General features: G+C 36.2%; 1 protein-coding gene across 1 annotated transcript in view; it reads right to left on the bottom strand.

Annotated features, from left to right (window-relative positions):
- LOC106870625 (uncharacterized) overlaps window positions 1-25,000 on the bottom strand; it is a 168,046-nt gene that overhangs the window by 21,760 nt on the left and 121,286 nt on the right. The window contains exons 4-5 of the mRNA XM_014916758.3: window positions 20,133-20,284; window positions 14,023-14,136 (exon numbers count right to left, since the gene is read on the bottom strand). Of these exons, the coding sequence (XP_014772244.2) occupies window positions 14,023-14,136; window positions 20,133-20,284 (266 nt within the window). The remainder of the gene's footprint in view (window positions 1-14,022; window positions 14,137-20,132; window positions 20,285-25,000) is intronic.

Genomic DNA, 25,000 nt, shown 5'->3' with positions numbered 1-25,000 from the left:
AAAATGGTGGAATGGAGAATTGGGAATATAGGTTAGGTTGCTTAAAGAACAGGTCAGTGGTGAGTAGTAGAAGTATGTATATCTGTGAAGATGTATACACACGTATATATTCATTCACGTATATAGATATTTACATACATCAACACATACATACGTATACAAAACTCTTGTATATCACATGCATTCACGTATATACACGCTCATTTGTATCTAATTTTTGTATCTATAAAATTCTTGCATTGAAAAAGCCTAAAGATGTTCCTGCTTCTTTTTTCCAAACAATGCGTCCAGGATGTCGTTATATACGACTTAAACATCTTAAAAAGTCAGTAGAGTGGTATTTGGGAGAAATTTGTTTGTTATTTCTTGCACTCGAGTGACTGTGTAGAGTTTAAGCACAATAGATATTTGTAACCCCCACTGCAGCCAATTTGCAACTGAGACAAGCATCACATCAAGAGCAGGGTACGAACTGCTGATATCTCGGCTTCAGCTTTTTTGTCCACTCGATGAGTTAAACTCGCAACAATCTCAAGATAGCTGGTATTTATCATACTGTTAGTGTCTATGCGGTAGAACAGGTGTAATCTCTCCGGAAAGACTTTTCTCACTCGTTTGCATTCTCTCTGTTTGAAACGGTTGATACTCCTCCATCATCACTTTCAATATCCCGTTCATTTTCCTTGTAATGTGTAACAAATAAAACTGAAGCTCCAGTTGTCAGCTGTTCAACAGTACTTCCTGGCTCATCCGGTTAAGATTTGGATTCAAACATATCAAGGTAAATGACGCACACAAATACATACACATACACATATACATAATTTAATTCAATATGCATGAGGTCAAACACACGCACACACGCGAACGCACATACACACACACACATATGTATGCATGCACATTTGTGTGCTCTTGTGTATGTATGCATATACAAGAGAAAAAGATAATCGTCGGCGTAAAGACTAATAGAGCAGTGTTTTCGAACCAAATGTCGAGTGGTATTTATGCTGCACAGGTTGATTAGATGCTTCTTTACCATTCTCGCCATCGCAACTGCTGTGAAGCCAGTAATCAGACCGTTGGAAACTTGTAAGAAATGACATTATTCTTCACAAACTGTATATATACAGAAATATGTGTGTATGTATGTACATGTATCTACACACACACACACACACACACACACACACACACACACACACACACACACACGCACACATACACACATACATGACAGGCAAATATGAAAAAGCATAAGGAAGGTATTTATATAAAAGTTGCATATACGAATTAATCATGTCTTTCCTTTACAGCTGTTTCGGATGAGCGTTGATTTATTGATATAACCATGCATATAATGCAATAGTGAGTCGATATTGTAGGTATACGTAAAAGCAAAGGAAAAATGTCCACGAACGAGGATTCACTTCTAGGGCTTCACTGTCTCTTTTGTTTATTAGGTATTTAGTAGCAATCTCCTGTCCTTGGATAGAAAATGCATAACATATGTATGTATGTATGTATGTATGTATACATGTATGTATGTATGTATGTATGCATGTATGTATGTATGCATGTGTATATGTATGTATGTTTATATGTATGTATCTAATTTTAGACTAACAATATTTACGTCAAATTTCCGATTTCAATAATGCAAAGACGCGACGTAATAGAACCTGTATTTTACCCGCCTGCTAAGAGACCAAAATCTGCTGCAGCCTACTCGCTGGAACTGAATTTTCAATTTAGCTGATAGAAATGAAATCAAGAGTAGTATTTAGTCGTTATAAATTCTCCTCAATAAGGACTGATGGCATGTTTTTATCCACGATGCCATACTGCATAGACAATTGCTTGAATTTCGCAATGTTCCTGCCATTTCTAACGATTACTTGAGACACTATGTAATTAACCACATATACGAAATATCGTCATATAATTACATGACGCTATGTAATTAACTACACACCAGAAAATACCCGATAAAATTACGCAACTCAGCGTATAGTTAATTATATATAAGAAAATGTTTGTAATCCTTGCCGGTGCTTGGAATACACGTTTCTAGCAAAATTAGAGATATAGATTCATATGGACTTTTGATCATTCATCGATTATCTTGTGCAGAATCTGACTTTCGACTAGCAAGTAAAGTTTTCTGCAGATTATCTGACAACTTCGTAATAAGATTCCCTACCCTATACCTGCAGTCAGGAACTTGGTTGGAGTTTTTCACCGTAGAGAAATGCATTCTCCGGTAGTAGAGGGAATATGTTGTCGGTTTCCTAGTTCCGGTAACAATAACAGCTTCAGGTGTACAAAAGGTGCATGTAAGAGGGATGGCTAGCTTCATAGAGGCTGAAGTTACAAAAGCATTTAAAGTACTCAATCGTGGCAAAGTCGTTGAGGTGAATGGAATTCGACCCAGGTGTTCAAAGCCTTAAACAGAGGAAGTATTCTCTCTGACTTACGCCAGGCATACAAGATCTTTGGAAAGACATAAAAAGAATGGCAATCCGGAGTAGTAATCTCACTTTTTAAAAAGGGAGACAATAGACAGGGCTGTAATTATAGAGGAATGTCTTTGCTCAACCTCTCTGGTAAAGTATTCGCCAGATGCCTGGAAAAGAGATGTAGTGATATGGAAGAGCCTGAGGTAGCTGACAATCCATGCATATATTCCGCCTTTGACTAGCACGGCTGATCGAATATTCATACTACAGCGTCTTCGAAAAGTACTAGCAGTATTATCAAGAGATGTACACGTGTCGTGTGTACCTCGAAAAGGTATGTCTGCTTGCCGCGAGACATGCTGTGGAGAGTCTTACAGAAGCTAGGGATCGACTGACAGCCTCATACTACCGCAAAGTCCCCATATTTTACCCCTCTTTTTCTTGACACATACAGTCTGTCTGTGTCACTTTTTGGATGGAGTATCCCATATTTAGCCAGCAATTTCCTTGTCTTTATGTCTAAGCTGTTTAGTTCGTCTACTGTCTATGCGATTACCTCTGCTCCATATCTAAGTAGTGAAACCGCCCAGGTGTTGATATCTTCAATCTTATTCCATCCGTTTAATTTCGACTTAAGGATCAGTCTCTGCCTGTGTAAGTGCTCTACCTTAAATTTTTCAGTCATTTCATCAATTTATCCATTTCCCAAATCCCCAAGTACTTATAACCCGTCTCTTTTATCTGCTTCATACCTATAGTTATTACTTAACCTACAAATAAAAACAAGATCTTATAAACATTTAGACAAATTTCGGGAAATTAATTCTAAATTCCTTGAAATCCTAATATGTTTTGCTTTCTTTGAAAGTTGCTACTAATTACTGTTTCGTTTTTGTTTTCTTTCTCCAACCAAGAAGAAAATTTCAATTCACTGAGAAATGTTCACTTGTGTCAATCAATATATATCATGTTGTAACTTATTGATATCTACACCGTAGGCACACTTTGTTTTTTTATCCTCCTCCCCCTCCTCCTCCTCCTCATCATCATCATCATCACCATCATTTTATTGTCTTGGCACAGCTTCTAACGCTGAAGATGTACAACAGTGTCAGCTGTTCACTACCTGTCAACTAAAGTAACACCCCTTATTTTTCGAGCGGTTCTATGCAGTGCTGTTTTCTACAAGTGTTCCACCCTTATTGCAGCCCCTATTTGTTCCATGTACTTCTCAAGATTTTTACTCACTGTTCCCAGGGCTCCAACAATTATTGGTACTATTGCCACCTTTTTCAGTGACAACTGCTTAACCTCCCAAGCTAGCCTCTCATATCTATCGACTTTTCTTTCTTCCTTATCGCATACCTTGTCAGCTGGGCATGCTATATCTACGATCCAGTATCGTTTGCTTTCTTTCTCAATTAACACAATGCCTGGTTTCCTGTTCTCTTTCTCATGGTCGCACTGAATCATAAAATCCCATAGGATCTTTGCATTATCATTTTCGATGATGCCTTCGTGTTTATGTTCGTAGCACTTTTTTGCTCTGTCAAGTCCATACTTGTTGCAAAATGTCCAATGGACAATCCTTGCTATATTGTCATGACGTCTCTTATATTCTTTCTGGGCTAGTGGCGTTCATTGACTGGTAATATGCCATTTTGTCCACAAATTCTGCACTTATCACTTTCTAATGTATTCTGTATTCTGCATTTGCTGTAATTGGTTCTTAATGCTTACTCTTAGGCAGCGCAGATTAGAGCATGCGTTTCCGGTTTTAAATTACTTTTAGTCATCCACAACCATCTTTTTCTCTTTCTGTCTTATCTTCATCATCCCTATGAAATTGTCCATGAATTCTTTTCTTTATTCACCTATTTTCAGTTTCATTTCTTCAATCTTCCATCCTACACAAGCTTGACCTTCTTGCTTTCAATAATAGCGGTTCTGTGGCATTTTTTTACATACCATGCTATGTTGTCATCTTCTGCTCAAATGCTGTGTTCGCATCCAATCAGTCCTCTTACCCCCTTTTTCTTGACACATACAGTATATCTGTGTCATGTTTTGGATGGAGTATCCCATATTTAGTCAGCAACTTCCTTGTCTTTCTGTCTAAGCTGTTTAGTTCGTCTACTGTCTATGCGATTACCTCTGCTCCATATCTAAGTAGTGAAACCGCCCAGGTGTTGATATCTTCAATCTTATTCCGTCCGTTTAATTTCGACTTAAGGATCAGTCTCAGCCTGTGTAAGTGCTCTACTTTAAATTTTTCAGTCATTTCTTTCTCCATCAATTTATCTATTTCCAAAATCCCCAAGTACTTATAGCCCGTCTCTTCTATCTGCTTCATAACCTCCCCCGACGGTATCGATAACCCGTCAATACATTTGATTTTGCCTTTCTTCATGATTAACACATCACACTTTTTCAGTTCGAACTCCATTCTGATATCAGCACTGAAGGTATACACCATATCAACGAAGGAACAACTTAGGATTCATGTTTACCATAAAGTTTGAGGTCATCCATGAATAACAAATGGTTGACTTTTTGTTGGCAGCTCTTGAATAAATACCCAGCCTTTGCTTTCTCAGAATCAGCGTTAGTGGGATCATTCACAGTACAAAGATCAATGGGGACAGGCAGTCCCCTTGGAAGATGCTCTTCCTAATTTCTACTGTCCCTAAACTTCTTCCATATGCTGTCAGTTCCATCCTCCACTTCACCATACTTTTTCCAAGCAATCGCTCAACATTTGATGCAATACCAAATAGGTTCATACGTTCCATAATCCAAGAATGTGGGATATCGTACACCTTACGATAATTGGTCCATGACATGGCTAACTTACTTTTTCTCCTCTTGCAGTCTCTAAGTACAGTTTTGTCAACCAGGAGTTGATCCTTGGTACCTCTGCACTTACGCTTGCAGCCCTTCTGCTCAAGTGGCATGACTCCATTTTTTTTCAGCCGTATAGCATTCTTTTAGTGCACTGTCTTTGCTCCAAATGTCACTCCGAAACCTTTGACTTTCAATGTTATCTGATATCAACTTTTCATCTGTACACTCTCCATTTATTTCTTTGTCGAATCTCTTCTGATCTACTCTGAATAACCTATTCTGCTGGTATCTCTTCATTCTTTGGTCGTATCTTACCATCTATGCTTTCTTTGCAATGAGGCGCTGTTTTAGTCCTCCATTACCACTTTCAGGCCCTTTCTTTCAATATCATACTTCCTGCTCTGTACCTTATATTTTCGTTCGCTTTTAAGCTCCCCTTCTCTTTTCGGTCTAACACGGAAATGTCCTTCGAGAGCATATCTAACCCCGACTGTATTTTTCTCCCCTCCCCATGGATCTTTTCTTTTGTTACTCCCATTATATTTCTTGTCTTGACATTTTCTGCTACAACAGTACTTGCTGCCTTGATCAAATTATTTGTTCCCGTGGTGTTTGTTGTTGATCTTCTTCTTCTTCTTCTTCTTATTATTATTATTATTAAGGCGGCAAGCTGGCAGAATCGTTAGTACGCCGGTCAAAATTCCCAGTGGCATTTCGTCATATGCTCAGTTCAACTTCGACCGTCGTCCATTTTACTGTCATCCTTTCGGAGTCGATGAAATAAGTACCAGTTGAATACTGGGGTCAATATGATCGACTAGCCACCTTCCCCGAACTTGCTGGTTAAGTGCCAAAATTTGAAACCATTATTATTATTAATATTGTGAGCTGGCAGAATTGTTAGTACGCCGGGCAAAATACTTAGCGGCATTTCGTCCGTCTTTACGTTCTGAGTTCAAATACCTCCAAGGTCGACTTTGTCTTTTATCCTTTTTTGGTCGATGAAGTAAGTACCAGTTACGAACTGAGGTCGATGTAAGTGATGTTCATATATACACACCCAATATCACTTACGATGTAGAAGTTGTTTGATATCCCGATTCATGGTTCCCTTACCGGCTCATGAGAAACAACAAGGCGTTGAATGAATTACAATATAAAAAATAAGTACTCTGTCGAAATACGTTTCAGTGCAGCGTCAGTGATATATATATATATATATATATATATATATATATATATATATATATATATATATATATATATATATATATATATATATATAGAGAGAGAGAGAGAGAGAGAGAGATGAGAGAGAGACAGAAAACTATTACGAACCATTGAACTTCAGTGTTTTGAAATCTTGGATAACAGCGGGAAGCCATGATACGGAAGTAACTACAAGTTATATATATATATATATATATATATATATATATATATATATATATATATATACGTATACATATATAAATATAAATATAAATACACACACACACACATGTGTAAATTTGTTTGCAGTAAGCTTGAAGTTCGCCAGTTGTGGTTTGTTCATGCTGTGTGTATTTGTGTTTAGAGAGAGAGAGAGAGAGAGAGAAGCAGATGGTGTGTGACAGATAAAGTTATTAATAGAGAAATAAATAGATAAATAATTCGAAAACTGCGTAGATTTGTGTAAAATCTGATGTATGCATGGCGCGGAAAAAGATTTGTTTGAAGGGAAGCTGAAAATAGTGACAGAGTTAGGTAGTGATAACTGATTACCAGGTTACCTTTCGAGATACGGATTAACACACAGAAGAACACAAACATTAAACGTACATAGATGAATGTACCACTGTGCGATTGCACTTATCAACCCTTGGTTTAGCCAGAAAATCTTTTCTAAGAAAAAGCTTCGTAAATGTAGACTGTTTGTTTATATATACTAGAAAATAAGCGATTTGGATGGCGTGCAGTACAAAGTGTATGCCAAATGATAGTTTATCTTTAAGTAGCCAGTCGGTCTGTAAAATAGGTTCGGTCACTCAGATGTGGCCAAGAGTAATGATAGTGTTGAATGTAGGGAAGATGTTCACAGTAAAACCAATGGTGGTTTTGATTACGAATCTGACTTTGCAATCGTGAGATTTTGAGTTCAATCCCATTGCGCGAAAACTTGGGCATGTGTTTCATATTATGGTCTCAAGTCGACCTAAATCTTATGAGTGAAAATGGGTAGGTGGAAGCTGTGTGTGGGGAAACCGTAATTAAAAACCCACCCTCGACACACCCTGCGTCTCGATGATTCTGCTTGAGGGTTACGTCAATGGGTTTACGTCTTTTCGAAGTAAACTACCACTTACACACAATTTACTGAGAAGGCCATTCAGCTGAATAAATACTCATCGTTGTTAGCGACGGAGATCCGTTTTAATAAATACTAATCTAGCTAGATATGATTTGTCTCATGTAGATATTGAATTGGGTGACTGCTGTCAACATCTCCGAAGTAAATCATTCGATAGCAGACATTTATCACTAACCTCTCATGAACACCGTCTTTTGGTTGCAGAAGAGAAGAAAGGAAAATGCGGTAGCTTCCTTTATGATACACTGACGCAGTAACGGACAGTGATAGTGATTCTTCAAACGAGAAACACTAGAAAAATTCTACATATAAATGATTTTAAAGAGATGATTTCACGCTGCCACAAATTTATTGAGAAGATATTAGCTGCATATGCAATATCATGCTTCTTGAAACTTTTGAAGGAGTGTAGTATTAGTAATGCCTTAGATGGCATACAAGATGAAATAATTTATGAATAGCAGAAAAATTTGAAAGTTTTGAAAACGGCAGCAGTGAGGAAGAATTTCAAGGTGTCCAAAACGAGAGCAGCGAAGATGAAATTCAATGCCTCAAAAATGACAGAGACAGTGAATAAAAATTAACAACGTATCCTTGCACCGGTTCATAATTTTAAGTATTCCAAATGTAATCATATTATTGGTAATTATATATATATATGGAAAAACAAGGTGAGGAAAATGGAGAATAAGTGGATGTAATTTCTGATTTATTTGCATGTTGTAGAAAGATGACGTTTTTTTAAAAAATATTACAAATATATTGGAAGCTGAAGCTCAAAAAAGTTAAGAGCTTCCAATTTATTTGTAATGTTTTTTTTTTTAAAGACACGTCATCTTTCTACAACATGCAAATAAATCAGTAATTACATCCACCTATTCTCCGTTTACTTCTCCTAATTTTTCCCTTTATATTAATAATTTCAATAATCCTAAACATATACAAATGTCTTTACCATTATATGATGCGGATTGAACCAGAGGAATACCTTGGATTATATAATCCCTAATTAGGACTTAACTTCCTCAAATTAACTACATACACACGCACACACACACACATATATATAAGGAATAAATAAGATTCCGTTGAATTAGGTACTTAAGTTGAGGCACCAGGTCAGTCCGGTATTATCCGCACAGCTCGAAGTAAGGTGAATATAAAATCAAAATGAGTAACAGGATGTCAAGTATTAGTGCAATACTACCGTTTGAATTGGCTCCATTTAATTGAACAATGCAAGCATTACATCAGTTTAAATACATTTCTATCTTAGGTTGCAATAAACATGGATTTTCAGCAGACAAGATATATTAATATAATTTTTCTCAAACATTTTGTCAGAGCTAGAGAATGAAAGAATTTCATGTCACTATTGCAGCAAGAATAACCTAAGAGAAGAACTACAATTTTGGAGTGGCATAGAACTCAGTGAGGGTCATCCTCTAATGATGAGATAAATACCAATAGTGTAGCCATACTTAATAATCAAGTTGTGAGTTCGGAAGGCGAAAGAAGAGTAGGTGGAATCCACCCTCATAAGCATAAGAAGTCTGGAGAGAGCAATGTAGTTTGGTACAATGTTCCTTTTAACTGTGCTATATCTACCAACATATATAATAAATTTATGATAATTTTAGATAAAAGCTTCCCTGCATCCCATAGGTATAATAGAATATTTTCCCGTAAGGCAGTCAGAATGTCATATTCTACCGTTCTCAATAAACTATCATTGCCCGATTTAATAGAAGGAATATAAAATTAGCTAGAGGAATTAATAATAATAATAGTATTGACAATAATAATTTAAACCTCTGTAATGATGATAGTAATAGTGGACATGTAGGAATCTGGAACAATAGAAATAATGTCTAATATATATAATATAAACTGTGGCTCCGATGTTTATACTAGCCCAGGTATTACTGGCGCAGCACCTGGTGATTCTGCAATTAATTTAATGATACTATAGTTCATGGAAGTAGTAGTAGTAGTAGTAGTAGTAATAATAATAATAATAATAATAATAATAATAATAATAATAATAATAATAATAATAATAATAATAATAATAATAATAATAATACTTCCGGCTGCAATTGTAGGGTAAAATCCAAAACGTAGTTTACAATTGTACAATTTTGACTTAAACTGGTAGTTTTATCTATATAGGGTGTTCAATAAATATGAAAAAGCGTATTAATAACCATCTTTCATCGTATAGACTTAGACATAAAGCTAATAGTACTTCTTTATCATGTAAGATCTTGGAAAGCAGGAGTAGATTTAGCCTTAAATGGGATATAATACGGAGGGCGCAGCCATATAGAGATATAGAGAAGTGCCTAAGGTACGCACTTCTCATGAGGAATTCCGGAAGGAGCTTCGTGAGACCACTGCTGAGATGCTTCCGAAAAAAGAAAAGCCGTTGGAAAACAGATTATAGCAGCGACTCCATCTAAGAATATCTGAAGAAAGAATTGTATTCCGAAATATCATCGGACTATGGATAACTAAATTACAACAGGTATATAGTCCATTTTTTGTATTATAGTGCATTGTTGTACCATTCAAAACTTAGTATATATATATATATATATATATATATATATATATATATATATATATATATATATATATATATATATAAATATATAAATCTTTTTTGTATGTGTGTATGTTTGCTATATTTTTTATATTGTTATATCTAATTATATCAGTACACAATTTTCGTACCTGTTAAATTTTTCTTGTATACTTACATTTAATTAAGTCTATATGTTATTGAACCATTTATCTTATTATACTGCTTCTGAATCCTTACTCCCAATCAATAGATAATATGTATATTTTTCAATATAAATTCCATATGTAAGTCGCGATCATTGTTTGGGTGGCCTTTGAAGCGACCACCTAAGAGTTAAATAATGATGAGGTATTAGGGTGATTTTACATAGTAGTTATCGTCTTTTTAATGTTTAAACTGATCTGTATATCCCTCTTATTTAACATGGTTCTAATACCGCTTAATTTTTTTTTTAACTTTTGAATTAAAATTTAATTTTTGTACAACTACACGGGCTTTTGCTATACCTTGATTATAAAAATTTTCCCTCTGAGCTTTTAATGTTTTCCTAGATCCCAGTAATGTGTCCTATATTTCATAGCATCGTCCCTTTGCCTGAAAATAATGACAAGAGTTAATGTCACCCCTATCCTACCTCTTTTATGGGCTTTTACTGCTATCTAATTGACTCCTTCTAAAGTGTATTTCTTCTTGTGGCGAGGGGTTCTTATGACAATAAGAAATTAAAGTTTATCTATTTATTTTCGTTTTGTAAGGTACTTTTTTCGGTTAAAGTGATTTTTATTAATTTATTTATTTAAGGAGGCGAGCTGACAGAATCGTTGCAGGCAAAATACTTTGCGGGATTTCTTTCGACTTTTCGCTCTCAGTTTAAATGCTGCCGAGGTCGACTTTGCTTTTTATCCTTCCGGGGGTTTATAAAATAAGTTCCAGTCGAGAACTGGGGTCGATGTAGTTAACTAGCTCCCTCATCCTAAAATAGCTGGCTTAGTATCAAAATTTGAAACAATTTATTTAATTTTTCTCGTCTGAAATTCTAGTTTACTCATAATATCTGTATAGCACAAAAATTCAAACTTTTGATAAACGAACAAATTATTTGTTTGAATTTAAATAAATTCTTTCTTTCTCTCAAAATTTCCTCACAAAGTCAGTGTGCAACTTACACGAGAATGCGTGTTACACATAATCAAATATGGTAGTTTCCAGTTGCTAATAGGTTAACCTACAGAAACGCCTTATGAAAGTTGCTTGCTTTTCTTTCTGAGTAAAATGTCTCAAGCAGATAATATGCTTTAATTTCTAAGATTGGTACAAAGTCACATATTTCGAGAGAGTATGATCGATTATATATCGATTCCCAATACTTGACTAGAATTTTATTGATTTTTCGGAAATATGAGAGGCAAAGGCTATAATAGTAGGATTTAGGTTCAGTATCTAAACTACCGTACTTGTATTTGCAAGGATTTTTGGCCGATATTCCTTCAATTATTCCAAATTACCACTTTAAAAGGATGTCGTTCAAAATGGTTTCTACTTCATACTGTAATTAAACTTATTTGGCATTCGACGAATTCATCCTTTGATTTACCGACGTCGTGCTTCACGAGTTTCTTCAGCGTCTGCAATTCACCCGCCCCATTATTATCAAAAATCTTCGGAGAAAAATGTCTTTTAATCGCTGTATCAGTTTCATTTGAGACAATGTGTCTCTGGAAGAAATGAAATTACTAACCAAAAGCAAAGGCCTGGAAATATTAGGTAGTTAGAATCTGGGGGTTGAAAACAAATACATATCTCAAAATAAATAATACCTGTCTTGGTAATGACACAAGAAAGAGGCAGGTAAGTATATAACCAAAAAGAACAAAGGCAGATATATACATACATACATACATACACAACGTACTGAGTATAGTACTACTAAACACTACTTATATGACTTAATCTTAATACTCCCACAACAACACACTTCAACCCCACCTAACAAAATCAAAAACGCTTCACATCCTCAAAGCACACATGTTTCCATGCGCCCAGTTATGCAGTTAAAAACATTATCGATAACAATATGACTAACGAAATATTTTAAACTTTAAAATTCAAATCTCGAAGTCCGACACAATTTATCTAGAAAAGCTTATCTCTCTTATAATAACTGACCACCAAGGTTCAGAAAGAAAACGAACATAATTTAATAACGTTCTTCATTTTCTCTGTCACTCTACCGTTTCTGTTATCCATGATTACCCTTGCTTTTATGCTGATGGTAAATAATAAGTGATAGTTTGCATATCTGTTCTTAGTATGTTCCGGCAAATTTAAAATAAGTACTAGCTGAGCACTGGGGTCGGTATCATTGATTTACCCTCTTTCCCAAACTTGCTGACCTTCTGCCAAAATTTGAAACCAATATCTTCCGGCAGATTCGAACGTGAATATACTGATTGCTGTTAGAACAACTTCTTTAGGACCAATGTGTGTTCAGAACACACTCGACTTATTAGTACAAAGTATTCTGGGAAAACCAGTTTTTCGGCATTGTTCTGTAATGTCTGCCAGAAGCATTCTCGATCTACTGAATATCAAACGAGCCGATGGTCTTGTTTATAACTTTAGCGAACAAACTGTTTACTGATCCGTGCTGATATCTAACAACCGATAAAAAAAATGCAATTCATCGCTTTGATCCTCGCTGTTCAATGCGCATATGATGATTCATGTTCGAATCTGCCGAAGCGTATCAGGAATAAACATGCAAATCTTCGTTTTGATACTCGCTGTTCACTGTGTGTACGACGGTTTATTATGAATATTGATTTCTAAATAGGTACAAGGCCACAATTTGGGTTGTAAGAAAATAATCATCTCGACTTAAAACTTCACTTGTACGTTTTTTACTCCGAAAGAGGAAAGACAATATCAGGCCAAGAAGGATTTGAACGCAGAATGTAAATGGACGGAACTTAATACAACAAAACATTTTGTCCGATGCTACACCGTCTCTGTCACACACCACCGTCCACGCTCTCTTCATAATACAAATAATCTTTTCTAATATAGGCACAAGACAAGAAATTTTAAGTGGGTGGGGCAAGTCGATTACATCGATCTTAGGGTTCAACTGGTATTTATTTTATCGACCCCGAAAGGATGAAAAGCAAAGTAGACCTCGGCGGATTTGAACTCAGACATAAAGAAAAGCCGCCAAGTATTTTTTCCGACGCGCTAACGATTCTCCCAGTTCGCCGTCTTAAACATCGTTATAATCCTTTCTCTATTGGTACATAGCCTGAATTTTTTATGGGAAGGGGTTATTCAATTACATAGACCCTAATGCTCGACTGGTATTCATCCCCGAAAGGATGAAAGGAAAGTCGATCTCAGCGGAATTTAAACTCGGAACATGAGGACGGACGAAATGTTTTAAACATATTTTCCGGCTTGCTAACGGTTCTGCCAGCTCACTACCTTAATCATTATTATCATAATGCTCTCTATTATAGGCACAAGGGCTGAAATTTTGGGGGAGGTGTTAAGTCGATTACATCGACCCAGTCCTCAACTGGTACTTGATGTATTGACCCTGAAAGAATGAAAGGCAAAGTAGGCCTCGGCGAAATTTTAACTCAGAACGTAGAGACGGACGAAATGTAGCTAAGCATTTTGCCGGCATGTTAACGGTTTAGCCAGCTCGCCGCCCTAATCATTGTTATTATAATGACAACAATAATATACAGATTCTATTGAACGTTATAATCCAAAGATTAGCAACTTACTTGATATCCGGTCTTGGCAAGGTTTATCGGAATTGATAGACGCGCTTTTATCCAAACGTTACCTTGGTTACCATAAGCTCTCCATATGGCTCGAGGATCTGTTTCCATTTTAGTCTGCGATTTAAGAGAATGAAGATAATTAAAATTGATGTGAAATAAATGTCAGCATCTTTCGATTTAGTTACAAAGTAGCAGCAGCAACAGAAGCAATAGCAGCAGCAACAACAGAACAGCAGCAGCAATGGTAATAACAGCATTAATAGTTGTTCTTTGATTTACAATTTCTAAAGAATACCAAATAACATATTGTATAGCCTCAAGTCAGTTCTGACCGAGAAGAACCATGATAAAAAGGCATTCCAGATCTGATAATCTCGTCATCTAACTACAGTAGCAGATGCGTCCATTCATGATTTGAGGGAAATTTTTCTATTGTTTCTACCAGACCAAACGACTATATAGAAGTTCCTTCTCTGACACGGACACATAATCACATTTGCTAAAAAAAAACTATAATGTTGGGGGTGGAGATCTTTGGACGGCGGGAAGCTGTTGCCTGTGTAGACATTCGTACATTTATTAAGGTGTGATTATCACAACCAAATAGTTCCACGTTCCAACCTTATTGCATCAGCGTATATTTGTGTCAAACGCTCACTCTCCGACAGTTTCGCCCTATGTCGTTTCCTCATGACTATATTGAAATTTTGTTTCTTTTTAAAATAAAAAACAAAAACAAAAGGAATAAACAAAAACAACCCCTCCCCCCAAATCACAGAAATTTAATCAACCGCTCATAAAGCTATCCAGTCTTAAAATAGCGGATAAATTCAGATAAACGACCATGTGTAATACGGTGTATGTGTATGTATGTATGTATGTATGTATGTATGTATGTATGTATGTATGTATGTATGTATGTATGTATGTGTATATCTGTCTGTCTGTCTGTCTGTCTGTTTGTCTATCTATCTATCTATCTATCTATCCATCTATCTGCACATGCACATATATACATGCATCTATATATATTATATTATAATAGTAAAGTCAACCCGAATAATGATATTTTGAAAGCATTTAATACAAAATACAATATAAGAAATATAAGGTGGCAAGGTGGCAAAATCGGTAGCAAGTCGCGCAAAATGCTTAGCAACATTTCGTCCGTTTTTACGTCCTGAATTTAAATTCCACCGAGGTCGACTTTGCCTTTCATCATTTCGGAGTCCATAAAATGAGTTAGGAAGAACTTGTATACAGAAAGAGAAAGAGATGGTGCTGAGAGAGAGGGAGAGGAATCGTGGCTGTGTGGTAAGAAGCTTGATTCCCAGCCACATCATTCAGAGTCCATTCTCTCTCTCCCCCCTCCCACACACGTCTCCACGGTAATGGAAACCGTTAGCATTGACGTTCTACAACTTGAATATCTTCCTTCTCACTGATCACCAGAAGGGCTTCCATAGAGCCAGATTAGTTAAAGAGTTATTCTCTTATGTCACTTATCAATGGAATATCGTTTGAGAAAGGCTTGGCGAAAGCAATGTTGTTGCTGTAGACTTCAGGAAAGTCTTCGACCATTCTGATATGCCAGCTTTCAGTCAAATCGTCTCACGTACCTTTCCATCAATCTTTGATCTCTTGAATCTATAGCTTTCTATCAGATTGAACCATTGTAGTGTCTGTTGACGGCACTCTTTCTGTTTCTTTCTCAGTCAGCTCTGGTGTTCTCCAGGCTTCGGTTTTGTCTCTCATTTTTTGCCTTCTATACATCAATGACCTACATGCCACCACATCTAACAATGCAAACTCTTATCCAGATAATGTAATCCTTTATTCCTCCTTAACTTTTCCTAACCATCATTATTCACAAGCAACCTAGATTTGCGTCGATTCCATACACGATATCCTTGAGCCATGCCAATCTTAATATTAAAAATCTCAAGGATTACCATGTCAATAAAACGTCACCACACCACGCACCTCTTAGACGTTAAAATCACTCAGTTAGAGTCCTTACAATCTCTCCAAATGTTAGGCCTCATAATCCCCTAGGATCTCTCTTGGCGAAAGCCTATCCTTAGTATAGCTAGGATCGCATCTCAAAAACTACCCCTTTTCTTCAGAGTCAGGCGTTATTTCAGCTCACAAAATTTGCTGACACTCTACAAACTCGAGTGAAGCCCACAATGGAATACTGTACCCACATGTACAGACATCCCGGACCAGATGCACATAAGTGTCACTCGGCTGATTCACTCAGTGAAAAGTCTAGCCTATAGGTATGCTTTCTTCTCTCTTAGTCTTTACTATCATTACTAACCTCGTACATCCATCACTCAGTCATTCCCGACTCACTCGTTTCTCTGCCTCTCTTCACCTTCTTGCATCAACCGCCACCCCGACCCGCACAAACCACTATGCACAGCTCATCCTCTCCAGAACATCAGCTCTCTAGAATTTCTCCCCCTGCTCATGTCATTCTCGCAGATGTTGAGCTGCAACAATTTAAACAGAACATCATCGACATTGGTCATACCATTGTCGCTTGGGACTGCAAGTGTCATGAGTCCTGTCTTTTCCTTCAGACTCTTTAAGTAAAAGAAAATCAAACAGACACTCATAGACACACATGGAAATAAATGTGAGCATGTATGACGTAGCAACAAAGAGAAAGCAGAAGAGAGATACTGAAAGTAAAGTAGAAATACATATTTTGTTATATCAGCAACTTGCCTTGAAATTTATTCGCTGCTCCTTATCATTAGATGCCGCACCAAAGCGTTACATTCCTGTTGCATAAATAACATCCTCCCAAGTTAACTTAGTAATATTTACAAATGACAGATTTCTTTTTCATTTGAAGATAAAACGATTATTTTTGGCTTTTATCGGAAATCATTACTAAGATTAGGATTTTCCAAATAGTATTTTTGATTCCTTTGCCAGGAATAATAATTCGCCGAATTTGTTATTCTGAATTTTTTTGTCGTCTATATTATTTTCTTCTCGATATTCTAGCATTAACAAGCATTGTGGCTGAGAAATAAAAAAAAAAGTAAAAAAGAAGAAAAAGCAGCACAACTGCCGCTCGTGTCTGAGCATGGCTTAGTAATATGCTCGATGTTTTCACTAATTGTTTTACATATCTATGGAGTTGGGAACAGATATATGCAACTTCTTGACCATCGTGAGTCAGTGGAACATCTAGATTGTTCGATAAACGCTATGAGAACTGCTTCAATTCCTTTAACTAAGATAGGAAATATAACGAATGGTTCAAGCCAAGTGTAATAAAACAGATATATAGAATGGTGGCATGCATTTATAAGTTCGTATCTCATTGAGATGAATGAAATACTAAAAATATGTTCATATCCAAAGGTCCTTCTCTTCTTGCAACCAAATGTCTCCTAATTCTCTAAATGTAAAAACGGTATAAAGACAGGGGTTCAGAATTGGCAACTACTTTGGAGTCAGCGAGGGACCGTTTAAATGGGCGCCTGATCTTCAAGAAATAGCAACTAAATCTCTATAAATCACCGACCTAGATCTTCAAAAAAGGAAAGGTACATTGGAAAAATGTAGTCTCATATATACGGAAAGATGGGATGATATGGTTAGAAGGTCTTTTAACAGGTCTGCTAGTTCAAGTCTGGTAAACAAAACATAGCAAAAATAAACTCAGCTTTTCAAAATCTTTGTCTTTAAATCCTCCTAAAGTTATTTTATTTTCCTATAATTTCAAGACAGATAAAAGAAGTGGATAAGATTATTTCTCTTTTAAAAGTAGATCTAGGCAGGGATCCATTCCTTTAGGAAAATAGTTATTATTTATTTTCATAATGATTTGCTTCCAAAAAACCAATAACCTAGTTGGAAAGCATTAACGAACAAAGGAAAATGCATCACTTTTGTTGTGGAAGTTGCTCCTCTATTAGCAAGTCCCCTTGGCTATAGTTTACTGCATTAAGCTCTGTTAAGCATCTCGATTTATTTATTTCATAGTAATCACGATATTTAACAACTGAAATTAAATTTAAAAGATTTCATTTTCATAAGTGTCATGAATTTTACTTAGCCTTAGAGAGAAGGTTCGATGCTTCATAAAGTTTGACACTCTTGTTCAAGTTACTGGTTTCTTTGAAATTTTTCTTCTTATAATACGAGAAGGATGTAATCAAATTACATGAAAGGAGAGCTGAGCTATTCATAAATGACTAAAGATTGAATTTTCTCTGAAATATTGTATACTTTTACTAGACCCAAAGGCTCTGTTTTATGAAAAGAACAAATAGGTGTTAGCGAAGAGAATCCCCTTCAATCTCCAGATTGCGGTTAAGATCTTATTCTGCGTACTGGCAGCTTTATGTGTGTGTGCGTGTGTGTGTGTGTGTGTGTGTGTGTGTGTGAGAGAGTATGTGTGTGTGTGTGTGTGTGTGTGTGTGGGTGTGTGTGTGTGTGTGTGCAGGGATGAGGAGGAAAAGGCTTAGAGTTGATGAAATGAATGTAATGCATTTCAAGTAATTTTTTAGTGTATTATGATTTGAATTCACAACGTAGAAGGACGAATCGAAAGACTTCTGTACATCACGATCTCTACTATTCATCTCCCTCTTTATTTGAATTATTACCACGTTTTGGTGAAGAAGTGTGTGTGTGTGAGCTATCATCAGTAATTCTAGCACAATAAATAAAGCTAGAGCAAATACTATAGACCACTGGCAGTCTTCATCAACCACAGCAATACATCCACGCAGGTTTTGCCAGTTCAGTTTGAACATACAGTTCAAATCGAAGATCCATTATTAAGTAACTGGGAAGTGTAGATAACGAAATCAGTAGAGTACAAAACAACTGATTGATGTGTCCATGGACAAGGTATCTACTCTGTTTCTCGGTGAATATAGGTGTCACAAGATAAAACAGTTTATCACTCTCGAAGTAACACAAGAACTGCTCTGTAAAACTGATCAGCCTTTCGTTAGCTTGTAGAACTGAGGTTCATTTCATAACTCATGTATAAAGCTAACTATACTGATAAAATAATGTGGTTGGCACCGTGATCAAGGTATATGCTCATGGCTAACTAAGAGGCACTGAAGAGACACCATCGTGGCTCTTTGTAAGTCAACCAAATGTTTTTCTTGAACTGGTCTAAGATAGTTGTGTAAAAGCAGCACAGCTGTGCAAGATAAGAACAATGCACTTTCACCATCTCACATACACGTAAAACTGGGAGAAAACCTCAACGAACAAAATCTGCTGCCATATTTCTAACCTCCGTTATAGCTATGAATCTTCGATCACACCGCCAAAGCTTGAATGTTATAAAAAAGAATCTCTACAAGGATATTCATCATCTGCTTCATCTTGTAATTTGGGAGTTAGTCGTACGACACGGCGCTTACCGTGTGAATTATAAACCGTTCTTTTCAAAATCTTAAAGATCTTCATTGCCAAGGGTCGATTTCGGTTTCCGTAGTGATAAACGAATGAACAATAAACTGAAGACTGGATAATACGATATTGTGTCGGTGTTAGCTTTCCCAGAAAAGTAACTGATCCTTATTTCAGATATCTAGGTGAGTTGCAGAAAGTGCAGGACTATCTGACTCGTCTAGAAACAGAAGAGAGTGTTGATGGTAGGGGTGGTGGTGGTGGTGGTTAGAACTCATCACTGCAGGATTACGAAACACTTATGAATTTGGCAAAGCTGTTCATATATTGCAGATAGCACCCCACAGCCTTTATTGTCTCAAACTTTTACGGTTTTTCATTGGCACATCGTCATACGTTGGGGGATTTAATCGGTTGATTTAATCGGTTGATTTAATCGGTTCTAGTGCTTTACTTGTATTATTGTTACAGATTCTGGGACGATGAAAGACAAAATCGATTCTGACGGGATTTCAGCTCATATGTGGAAAAACTTAACGAAATACTGTAAGGCATTTTAAAAGGACGCTTTACCGTCTCCGCCACACAACTCATATTAAACATTAATCAAAATAATTAATTGTACAGTAATTCAACACTGTCTTCACTCGCAAAACAAAATTTAAAAAGAATTTAAACACTGTCTAACGAAATAGTTAGAAATAACAAACCTGTGTGAAAACGTTAAGAGTGCCAATATGATTGCCATACATATGGTAAAAGAATTGAACGCATTGTTGGTTGAAGGCTCTGTAAATTGGGGATTTGAGAACGGCTCTGTGTCCACGTCCTTTAGCTGAGGCTTCGATGTACATGAAATGCCCTAAATGTAAGAAAAAGAGAAATAGATATTAACAATTTATAGGATGGAAAGAATGAGGTGGGTATACATTGGAATGGTTTAGAGCTGCCTGATACGGTACATCAAACAAAGAGCATAAACGTCTCGTATAACCTTTCATAGGTCGACTGGTCATCACCGAACACATCGCTTTCCTGTAGAAAGGAATAAATTTATGTGATATTATATTCTTCAGAGAAGTAAAGCTGTACTTTAAGGTTACTAATATCAACAGGGAGTCATGCATGTTCCACAACACCTCGTCAACAGCTTTCTGCTACTACACGGTGCTTGCCGCATTAGATATAAATATTAGTCCTTTAAAGAGTGTCAAAGATCTTCATGACCATTTGTAAATTCTGTTACAAATGCTAGCATTAGCGAGAACGAACCTATCTCTGTCTCTGGCGGAAATCTCTAGTATAAGAAATGAAATTACTCAGCTATAATTCTAAGGCTTATTACGTTTCAAGTCTTCTGCTGTATGCTAGCGAAATATCAGTTATGTAACCTTGCGCTTTCATTCTACTTTTCCAGAGCTGCATCCAAACATGATGTATACTTACGGCTATGTGGAGCACAGTGTTTTAAATACCTCGACACAATTTTAAATTTCAAACTGTAATGTTAAGTATTCGGATTTACATTTAATATTATAAATATGATATATTTGCCCATTATATAGTATTTTACAGTATAAATTAAATTGTGCCCGCTCACACATGTAACTGCTTGTTTAATACCTTCCGTAAACTGCATCCTTCAGTTATGATCGTGAGTATTCCAGTTGATCCAATCAACAGAACAGTGTGCTGTGATATTCATGTGCTAATGGTTGAGCGCTCCACAAACGCGTATACTCATAAAGTAGTTGCCAGGAAGATTCAGCGTGACACAGAATGAGACAAGGCTGGCTCTTTGATTTACAGGTATAACTCATTTTTGTCAGCTGAGAGGACTGAAGCAACGTGAAACAAAGTGTCTTGCTTAAGGGCAAAATGCGCCGCCAGGAAGCAATCTTACAACCTTACGATCGTGAACCGAATACTCTAACAACTAAACCATGCGACTTCACGTTCAGTAACCCACATGATTGAAAGGCAAGAACGCTGGAAGAGAGTCAGCTGCTATAAAACGTCACCTCGTTTGTGGCAATAACTATTGTACTATTCAACAGCAAGGTTAAATGTTTTATGTGTGGAAATAACCTAAATGTATGTTATTTTATAATATATACTAAACTAATTACTAATACAGTACAGTTTAGCGTAACTAATACTCACTTGTATAGCATATTACATATTCATTTAACTTTGTGTCATATGAAATTCAACTGAGTTGATTGTGTAAGGTAGATAGGGGTACTGACGAAAGAGCAGTATTTTTACAGTGCCGTGAAAAGATCCGATGCTCTACTAAACTGTAAATTAGCATATAGGAAAGTACAGCAGATCACCATCATAAAAGGTGCTTATTTGAAGAAGAGGGCGGTGTTGTTCTGGGGTGTATAACTGACAAGTGTTTCAGTTAACGTGTAGATCTCATATCCTTCCATACTTTTAGCTTGGAGAGGAATATCTCTGTCATACTGACTTGCCTCTAGGTGTACTACAAAAAGATGATGCCCCGACGAAGAGATGTGGCTGAACGCATGTAGTTATTTTCCCTCTCTCTTTACCCTTAAATGATTTGATCTCTCTCTCTCTCTCAATATATATATATATATATATATATATATATATATATATATATATATATATATATATATATATATATATATATACATATACATATATATATGTATATATATATACACACACACACACACACACACACACACACACACACACACACACACACACACACACACACACACATATATATATATATATATATATATATATATATAGAGAGAGAGAGAGAGAGAGATCAAATCATTTAAGGGTAATTGTATTTTTGTTAACGAATAATGAATTAATTGAATTTGCATTGCAGAAGGCAGATGCTTCTCTGAATTTTCAAGAAAACTTCTTCAAATATAGCCTTAATTAAAATTTTAGAATGCTTCATTATCGATGGTGTTGCTGCTGATTTTATCGTTACCGTTATTGTTGCTATATCATTATTACTATATTAATGTTAGAAATTATTATGATTATTATTTTCACAAGTATTCTGTGTCTATTTAATCTTTATAAACAAATTCGAACGCTAGTACTCGGCAAAAAACCTGGTCTACCTTCCGGCCACAACTTTCACATCATTGCAGTTTATTCAGTGATGCAAATTACAGTGTTAATTTTTACTTCTTCATTAAAACCACAAGAATGTTATTTTATATATTTATATACTTTTCGAAGACGCCATTTTTAACCTTTCATTCAATTTTTCTGTTATTTGAAACAGAAAAGCTATTATATTTTTCAAAATTTGTTTGATATAGTTTTAATAAATTTCAGCATTTCTGCTTTTTTACAGTTTCTAAAATATTGCTTGTTGAGTCTTTGCATGATTTTAATTTCTTTCTTGCCAACGAAAAGAATTAAACAAATTTGTTGAAAATAAGATCCTTAGAGTATGAAATAATGTTAAACTGTATTGAATTCTTTTGACGTAATCAAAAATTCTTTTTCTCTTAATAAAGAAGGACGGATGTTATCGATTGACTCAACCTGATTGTATTACTGGCTCTTATTTTATCGATCCGCAGTGATGAAATGTAAAGCTGACACAAATGGAGTTGAACTTAAAACATAGAGAAAATTAAATATGCTAAGATGTTTTATTGTTCCTATAATCATGTTATATTAATAATCTATCGATATCGATTTTCAGCATTTGTCACAAGCCTGCAAATGTATGCAGAAGAGAAACCTTCGATTAAATTGAACTCAATTCTTAACCTATGTTTATCTTTTATTTTTTACTTGTTTCAGTCATTTGATTGCGGCCAAGCTGGAGCAACGGCTTGAAAAGTTTAGTCGAATAAATCGACCCAGTACTAATTTTCCTTTTAGTCTGGTACATATTTTATCTTCTCTTTTGCCGAACCACTAAAGCACGGGGACGTAAACCAACACACACACACACACACACACACTATATCTCTCTCTTTCTCTCCAACACACTCTCACACACATACATATATACAACGGGCCTCCAAACAGATTCTGTCTGCCAGACTCACTCACAAGGCATTGATCGGTGTGGGACTTTAGTAGAAGACACTTACCCAGGTGCCGCACGATAAGTAGAATTGAACCCGAAACCACGTGGTTTCGAAGCGACCTGCTTAATCCCACAACCATGCCTGCGCCTGTATACATTTTGCTCAACATGGAAGGATGAAAATCACTAACAAACCTGATCCAGGTGTAAATTATTTAATTACTCTTTTGAAAGAAGGTAGTACTTATAATGAAACTTTACAAGCTCTCCAAGACAGGTATGTGTGTGTGTGTGTGTGTGTGTGAGTGGATGGGAGAGAGGAAGTTGTCTTCAAACCAAAAGCTTGACCAAAATGTGTACCATAGAATAGGCTCTGCTAAAGGCACCGACGATATGTAATGTACTCAGGTGATGGTGCTAAACGAGGCAACAGATTGAATCGACGGCACAAGTAGGCGATGGCGGGATTCGAGCTCAGAACGCGAAAAAAAGTAACAAATATCACAAGGTATCCAGTTCTTACTGTTCTGCCAACCAATCCTTCATTCTGAATTGATACTTGGCAAGATTTGCATTCAGAGCGTAGACAGTCAGAACAAACACCACAAGGTACTCAATTCATCGCTCCGTTATTTCGCTGTTTTAATGCACATTTGAACCCACAACGTAACCCTATTCATAGCTAAATATCATAAGGCATTTTCCCGGTGCGCTATCGTTTTGCCATCTGCCTTAAAATAGAGCAAAACAAAACATTTTTCTTTCTGAGGATAAGAGAAAAGATACGTCTCAACGTTAATGCCTTTCACGAGGGCAATTTTTGATGTACAGGAAACTGTTCCTGTTGGTAATCGAAACCAGATCATGTCCTTAGCTGACCAGCTACTAATCTCCTTCATCTTTACTCTGCAAGCGGTAATCAACCGGAAATTGAATTCGAAAGGTAGAGTTGGCTCAGAAGGAGTATATCCTTTGCCTTTTGATCGACCGCGCTTGATACTAGCTCTGTTAATTGAAAGAGCGTTTTTATTTCTTAGCACCAAATTTGTGTATTTTACACAAGAAAACATTGAACGTTCCGCTGATCAGCTTTCTCACGAAAGTATTACCCAATGAGTGACATGTAATATATCCAATCAAATTAAAACCAGGATATGGATACGTCCACCAAATATTTATCAATTAGCTCTATGATTTCTCACTCACAACTAAGAGTGTGAGTAAACATATTGACCTCCTCAATTCGGTACAAATCAGCATCTTGAAAGTAACTGAACTCCTCATCAGCATATTATTTATACGCAACTCTATTGACACCTGAGAAGGATGAGAAGAAAAGTTATTTAGGTAGGTTTTGAATTCGGATGGTAGAGAAAAGTAATTAAACACTGAAGTGTATTTATATCGGTTCTCTACAAGTTGTGTCAAATAGTTGATCGACACCCTATGACTATTCAATAGACTATTGGACATTACTATCCTGAGTCCTAGGACTCATATAGCCATTTATCCGGCTCCTATGCCGTATAA

Source organism: Octopus bimaculoides, chromosome 2, assembly GCF_046866305.1.
Source record: "Octopus bimaculoides isolate indiv1 chromosome 2, ASM4686630v1, whole genome shotgun sequence".
In the NCBI taxonomy this organism is placed as follows: Eukaryota; Metazoa; Mollusca; class Cephalopoda; order Octopoda; family Octopodidae; genus Octopus; species Octopus bimaculoides.
Note: the sequence above shows the minus strand (reverse complement) of the source record. Positions and strands in the feature narration are given on the sequence as shown.